Here is an 8344-nt window from a genome sequence, read left to right on the forward strand (position 1 = left end):
GAACAAACTCTCACTCCCAACTCCAAACATGTGCTTATCTGCTCTTGTTTTATTGTCGGTTGCTCAATTGATTTCTTCTTAGTTTATGGTTGGAATCTTATCTCCCTTCTCTACGCATCACTAACATGTGTCCTTTACAACCTACATCTAATCCTCTATTCGTTTCTTCAAATTCACTTGAGTATTTTTTTCACATATGCGATGTGAGTTGTTATGTATGAATAAAAAATGAAGATAGGTTATCTCTATTGTATTTGCGATTATATCCACACGATTTGTGGTCGTAACAATTTTGTTGTTCCATTTTGTTCTTTCGTTTCATGGGAAGATAAGCAGTGAATAAAAAGAAGCAAACACATTTGATGAAAGTTTTATATAATATCGCCTTTGGGAATCACCGACATAGCTAGGCTGCTACAGACTTCGTTGGCAAAACGTTATCTCTCTACTTACTCGTTCCTTCTAACCTTTCTTGTGTTCCCTTTCACCGGCAAGATTCGAATTCTCTTAGCTACACGAACAAAATCCCTGTATCCTCACAAACCAAGTTTCTCATTAACTTCCAATATTTATATCTATAGTCAGTTATATAACTTCAAATACACGAGAACAAATTAAGTTGTTTAAAAATCAGAGAACCGTAAAGTAAAACTAAACCAAACATTGAAAGATCTTAGTTTTTAAAAGGAAAGAGTATGTGTATTCATAAAAAAAGGAGGATGTGATTGCCTTGCATGAAAGCTCACACGTACACATGTATATATATTTACAAATACATGTATGTATATATTATGTACGAGCATGAGCATCTTTTAGCATGCATAAATGGTGTAGATATATATGTATGTGTATGTATCGGAACAACTAATTGTTTAAAATAGTTTAAGAGGGTCTACAAAACTCTAATAAATATAAGTAAATTAGTAGTATAAGGTAAGAGATGAATATTACTTCCAAGTAAGATCACCAGCGAGAAGTAGATCGTTCTCCATGTCTTCATAAGCAATAATATGGCCAGGGATGGCGTTGGACAGATCAAGATCTTTCGTCTCCGAAGTCGAATCAGCCCCATCGACAAACATTTGCCTCAGAGCCAAAGCCAAGGTTTGATAACTCTCATGCTTTTCTAGCCTAATGCGTTGGCAGATAGAACGTCCCTCGAGAACAACGGTAACGGGAGGAACCACAGATGAAACTAGATCATCGTCGACATTGAGTCCAAACGCTGAGAATCTCCCGGCGGCTCCGGAGCTTGAGCTAATATTAGGGTTTGTTGAAATAGATTTTGGCAGGAAGGACGTTGTTCTTTTTGTGGTTTCACGAGGTTGATGCGTGGTCGTGTTGTCTTGATGAAACCTTCTTTTCAAGGATTCTTGGCTGTGTGGCTCGAAATTGTCCATATTGAGATTAGGGTTTTAGGGATTTAAGGAACTCGAAGTGTTTTTGTGTTGAGAAAGAGAGAGATTCTGTTGATTTGGTGTTGCTGGGATTCTGGTGAAAGGAAATGTATGTACATATAAATAGTCAAATAAACAGAGAAGGCGTAAGTTGTGCGGCAAAAGTGCCTTTTCTTTTGTTTTGTTTTGTTTTTTTTTCATTGATGTCTTACATTTTCCAAGAGTTTAAACTTTAACGTACATCTGCTATTTAGGTTTCCCATTAAACAATGGATCTGTAATTAACAGTCGATTTAATACTCACTCTTCAAAAATAATCCATATTTTAGAAAATAGAAAGAGTTAAGAAACATTTTTTTTTACATTTTAAATGTATCTTTATTAGGTAATTATGATGATTGTAAACTTTGAAAAAAAAATTGAGGTAATTAAATTTCTATTGGTTAAAAATTATGAAAAATATTTAATCAGAAAAAATGATGCATATATAATCAAAATTTAATATGTTTTAATATGTGTGAAACTCTAAAAACATGAATTATTCTGAAACAAAATGAATATTTAATAATTGAATGAACAATTGGATTCAGGTAGAAATGTTATCACTTTTAGAAGACGTTTTGAAGATTTTTTCTTGTTTTAATTAAGTTACATGAAATTTTCAAGTTCTTATGTAAATTTAAGTCAAGAGATTTGTTAAATTTGTAAAGAGTTATAAAGAGTATTTCATATTTTACAAGTTTATGAAAATGTTCTAATTCAAGAATTTTAAGAATCTAGAAAAATATGCAAGATTTTTAAAGTTTTGTCTTGTGAGTAAAATTATCTAGAATTCAATTCGCAATAACTCAAGATTTGATGGAAACTTAGAATCATTAAAAATCAAACTTTTTGAATAACAAGAGATTTTGTAAGTCATTAAACAATCATCAAACCAATAACACTAGATTTTAGTAAGAATCTTAGAATCTACCAACCAATAACAATAGAATTTAAGAATTTCAACAATCACTACAAATCCATATCCCACTAACACCCCCTTATTATGGTAAGTTAGATAGTTAATGATTTTTTGTTTAGAAAATAAATAAAATTAAATGTTTTTTTTTAATCTGTGTGTACAATTTCAAAGCGTGAAATAAAAAGAAACAATAGGGAGTATTATTATTACAATTAGATTGCATTGTTAATGTATCACTGTTGGGACAAGACACCTCTTACTGGAAATCCTATGTATATTTGTGTATGGGGTAAGGTTACACTATCTTAAATTAAATCTTATAAACCAGTTTTTAGCTTCACTTACGTGGACAATAAGCAAGCTGACGAAAAAACATAAGTTGAGATCTTGAAAGCATTCTTAAAAGAGGCAATACAATAATAATGTAATGAATATGAACTATAAAACTCCAAACTCAAGACTATAAAATGATGATAAAAATCAGAAAAGAAAGAGAGATCTTGTAAATTGTAAACGACCGCGCTTCCGTCGCCGAACGCCTCGCTTCCTTGACTCGCGCCTGGTCGGGAGCTCCAGCAGACAAAGAATGTATGTAGAAGAAAAGGTACGCATACACACATCAAAAGTCATATATCTCATACATGCATATACACACCAATTCATACATCCATAGTCTGGCCACATATACATACCCAACTACCCTTTTCTTTTACATTTATCGCATACGTACACTCTCAGGTTTGAGTCAAGGATTCAAGTTTATAACAAAAAAAGTCACTGTAATCTAGTTCAGATAATGAAGTGTAGTTGCTGCAGTCTTGACGTTTGCTTGATTGATATTCTCTATGTTTCAAAATAATGTATATTCTAGAATTTTCACACTTATTAAAAAAACACGTAAAATTTTGACAATAAATGCATTGTTTTCCGTGTTTAGGTATTTCTTATGATTTTTAATCAATCAAAACTTAGTAAACACAATTAATGTTTTTGAAATTTACAATTTACCATTATTATATACATTGAAAAAGTAAAATATAGATCTGTAGAAACAATTTTTTTTTCTAAAACATGGATCATTCTGAAACTGAAGGAGTATCTTATACAATAAAGTTGGTTTGTCTCTCTCCTTAGGCCTCCACATCATCATTCTTATATGGGCAAATTGTGCCACCTGTCAGCTTAAGAAACCTTTAACCAATCCGATTTTTTTTCGTTGTAAAAATCCTTGGAAAACCATTATGGATCTGTCACTATTTCTGTAAAGTTTTTTTTTATCCAGGTCCAATGTTTTTGTAGGTGGGAGCACAAAATAAAGTCGGTGTAGACAATGACACCGTCCCTCTCATTCCGACGAAGACCCTCCAGTTAACTTCTTGTAACGCCTTTTGTTTCCATTTATTTGCTCCTTGAATCCGACCATTAACATTCTTCATCCCACTCGACCTCAGCCTCTTCATATGTAACCACCGGCTGTAGGTATCTTATATATTTCGTTCATGGGAGATGATTTCGATTTTGTTTCCGTTTGTTCATCTATTGATTATCAAAATTATTATCCAAAAGGTGAAAACTCTTCTGATTAGCCAGTTTGCGAGCTCATCTGCTTCTTCTTGGGGGAAATATGGAGACCAGAGCAGCTCCTATCACACACCAAGTCATCCGTCTGCAAGTCCTGCACCCTCCTATAATCCTCATGGCAATCTCAGAAGAATCTTGAGAGCACACGGATGGGTGATCCATCGATCGATGAGGTTTGAGTCACACAAACTTCTTTGTCTTTGTGTGTGAGGGTTTATGTTTTTTTTTATTGGCAAGTTACTTCTGCTCTTTCACATACTGGTTTGGAGTCCTCGAATCTGATTGTTGGTATTGATGTCACCAAGAGCAATGAGTGGACAGGTTAGACAAGTGATGATCTTATATATGTATAGCCAATCTTCAGGTCTAGATTTTAAGTAAATGCTGCTCAGATCTGAAAGCTGACTGGTGATTTGATTTAGGGGCGAGATCATTTGCTAGGAAGAACCTGCAATACATTGGGAACAACTCCAAACCCTTATCATCAAGCTTTATAGATTAACGATGAAGATACTTAATTCCATGTTATGGATTCGGAGATGGTAATAACCTCAAAGATCTGGTCTTTCATCATTAAACTGCTAAGTTTGTTGTTTGGTCTGTGGTTACAGAAAAGTTGGTTTTTTTGGTTTTGACTTTGCAGCTACAACACATGATGTCTTTAGTTTCAATTCTAATAATACATATTTTGTAACGGGTTTGAAGTTCTCATCAGAGATATTAACCTCCAGCTGCGCCTTGCAGTTTGACTGATTTTAAGAAACTGTTTTCTACTGTTCTTACACTTTCTCTACTTTTTCTTGATTTTTTTTTCTGGTTTTGTAACAGGTCCGACATCTTTTGCACCCATCATCGAAAGATCCATGAGATTGTGGAAGAAAATGGAGGGCAGTACCATGTTCTTCTCATAATCTCTGATGGACAGATAAAGAAAGCTGTGTTGGAACTGGAACTTAAGTTCGGTTATAAACAATCCCATACATTTATAGAGTTACTTTATGGAGATTCCCATACTCTCCTCACTATATTTACACTTTCAGTGTGACCTCCCCGTTGCCATGCTCACCGCCAATTACTTATCAATTGAAACTTTCAGACAAGCTCTTCAAAACTGGCAACTTTCCAGCTACACTTTTCCGAGTTGAAGACATGCCGGTGTAAGGTTATTGTTCAGACGAGACTTTTCCGTTATGGGCGTCTCAGAATGTGAAGAAAGGAGGTCAATTGATGGGCTTGGAGATGCTACTGCTTGATGCCAAGGTATTTTGTTTCACTGAGATTTTTTTTTTAAAATTAAGTATGTTGTTATCGATGTGTTCAAGATGTTGTCTGAGTAACTTACTTTCTTCTCAGGTGACGGTTGTTCAGGCATCGATAAATGTACACCGGCCGTCGGCCGACACCTTCTAACACTTATTGAGTTAAGACCTTAAGGGTCTGTTTATGAGCTGGGTGCTTTTGATGTAAGAAGAAGCAACCGGAACGTCTTTGTCAGAGATATCTGAAACGTTTCAAACCAATCCCAATGCAGCACTTCATGGTACTAGACAACACCAATTCTGATTTACCAGGTTATATTTAATTTCACACTTTTAATACTTCTCAATACTATATAACTGTGCTTTTATCAAAAAAAAACCTTTGTTATCAGACTTACTTGCTCAGCGTATATATTTCCGCCAGTGTTAAAGCCTTGCTCTCTTTAAAACTTTGTCTCTCATCAGTAACTCTTATGTTAGTTCTCTTAACTCTCTAATAATTCACCTTTGCCGTTTTGCAGAGGACTGAACATCCGTGCCACCCTCCTTCATGAGAAATTGGTTATCGCAGTTGTTGAGCCTAAGGTGATGGTAGTCACAAACATGAATCCTAAGTTGGTCGGAGGTACTGATTTTTTCGATTGACTCTGATCCATTAATTAACTCCACTTAAGAATACTCTTTAAAAGGTGCTCTTCCTAAAAGCTACGTCTAGAAGACTAGAACACATTTCTGTTTTGACAAAGACTCTGTCATATGCCTTACCATTTTTGAAAGGTAAAAAATAAACAACAGTTTTGTTACAAACGATTCATGTTTTGCTTATCACCCTCTTAAAACATTTTGATCAACAGGAAAGGTGTTATGGATGTGGCCACTTCCACAAGGCCGACAAAGTATGAAGGTTTTCATAAACTAGAAACGGTTACGGTGGCATAGCTTAATGCATATGTCCTCAACTTTGACCCACAAGTTCAGTCTGAAACGAAAGCTTTAACGTGGATTCTCATCATTTACATGTACAACATGCCATAAAGAAAATGCAGTAGGGGTCCTGAGGTGATTGATCTTTAAAACAGTTATCACATATTTAAAATGTCTATGCTTAGCAGTGTTTTACCAACCACCACTGAACAATGTCAATGTTGTTCCTTATGCAGGTACCGTGTCCAGTTCTCAGTCTCAGATGGCTCAGAATCAGCTGCGAATTTGATGGACCAAAAGCTAAATTTGTTCTCTCCTTATTTTTTTTAACTGTTTACACTGATATTGATCATGCGCAGGGGGTGATAATAATATTGGCGATGATATGCCTGGAGCAGAAACTGTTTCCTCTAACAGTGTCATGCATTATGAACATGTGTCTGGTGGATTCACTGCTGAGGGTGCACAACTTGAGGAGGAAGGACACACTGGAAAACAACCACGCCAAGCTTAGCTTCTCAGCTTATGGAGTGGGAAAGACCCAATTCTCACAACTTCTAAACCCATTCGAATTTATCGTTTCTGAAGCTTCAAAAAATTCTCAAGGATTTCATTTTTTTTGAAGTTGTTGGTTTTTTCATTTTCTTTGCTTGCTTTCTATGTAACTAATTGGGTCCACTCCTTATTAAAATAACATACTTTCACTTTTGGCAGCTTCTATTTGTTAACTAAATTGTGATTCATCCAACCATCCAAAATAATTACAAAACTAGCACCTCCTTACTTTGCCTACGAGCTTGACACCGTATTGATATATGAAACAACGTCAGCACTCAGTTATGATTTCATGAATATCAATGTGATGACAACCAGCATGAATATTTTTTTTTTGTTAAAATGTAAATATCATAGATGAATAAAAGATAATACAAGGATCTTTGGTTTGAACCATCTTGGCAAAAAGAATAAAATTAAGATGGGTCACAAAAAATTTTGCCTTACAAATTATAGCTTATCTCAGCCACGTAACCATTAGTGAATCAAAATGCTTTCTGTGTCTTCTTGCTGAGATGATGTTTCTCAATTCTCTATCAATGGCTCTGAACACAGAAGCAGGAGGGATCGAAATTTGAATTGTGAATCAAATTGTTTCTCTGCTTCCAATGCGATGACAACCAGGTTTTCAAATTAATCGTAGTTTTATACTTTTATCATATACAAAGGAGAGTTACATGACCCAACATGTAAGGAAGTGTAACTCATTTCAAGGATCATAAGAACAAATTCCATCAGGTGAGAATTGAACTTGACAAATCCTTAAAGGGACCCAAACAATAAACACTGTCAGATGCAATATTTTGAAACCCGACCCGGACATTTAACCGGATGACTTACCGGGTCATCGGGTATTGGATCGACCGCGAGCGAACCGCGGATCAATAAATTAATTTAATTTATTAAATAATAACATATTAGCTATTAAAAATATAATACAAATTTTATGTTTTAAGAATATTGTTGACAAAAAATATATTTAGAAAACACTTAACTTTTCTTATTTTTATTTTCATCTAACATACAAAATATTAAAATATAATTCAGTCTATTTAACATTTTTTGTAAAAAGTTAGACGTTATGACATCTAATAAAAATATCAACACTTGAAATCCATAAGTATTTAAATGTGAAATGTGAATAGTAAAATTAAATTTTAAATAAAAGACAAAAGTTAAATATTAAAATGTAATAATATATTATTGATAACAAAAATAAACTAATACCGACCAAATCATAACAACTAATTTTGGTTCTTTTTATCATCGTTCATTTTATTTTTTCAAATGGCATAGATTTTCATTGGAATCTTAAAAAAACACAAATAAATCACAAATTAAATAGTGCAAAAGATATTAGTATAATCTGAAAATCTCACTTTTTAATTTGAATAAAAAAATTAATAACATAAATAGGCAATTTTTAAAGTAAATAAAAGTTACTTATTGATTTAACCAGTGGTTCAACCGGTTGGTTCAACTGGTTGTCGGGTTCTGGATTTTAGTTGTTTTTTGCGGGTTTTACTGGATTTTTAAATAATAGATTTTTCATAAAATCCAAACCGAATTATATTCGGGTCAGATTTCAAAACACTGGTCTGATGTGAAAATTGTTGTCGAAGTTCAGGGTCAGTTGGTTCTTTTTTTTTTTTTGCTCTGTTATGGGT

General features: G+C 33.9%; 1 protein-coding gene across 1 annotated transcript; it reads right to left on the reverse strand.

Annotated features, from left to right (window-relative positions):
* Positions 1–416: 416 nt before the first annotated feature.
* LOC125583607 (auxin-responsive protein IAA33-like) lies at positions 417–2145 on the reverse strand. The gene is made up of 2 exons (XM_048750823.1): positions 952–2145; positions 417–528 (listed from the first exon to the last, which is right to left on the reverse strand). Exons 1-2 carry the CDS (start codon positions 1398–1400, stop codon positions 450–452), a joined length of 528 nt encoding a protein of 175 aa, XP_048606780.1. The 5' UTR covers positions 1401–2145; the 3' UTR covers positions 417–449.
* Positions 2146–8344: the final 6199 nt, after the last annotated feature.

The sequence above is a fragment of the Brassica napus genome, chromosome A2 (genome assembly GCF_020379485.1).
Source record: "Brassica napus cultivar Da-Ae chromosome A2, Da-Ae, whole genome shotgun sequence".
In the NCBI taxonomy this organism is placed as follows: Eukaryota; Viridiplantae; Streptophyta; class Magnoliopsida; order Brassicales; family Brassicaceae; genus Brassica; species Brassica napus.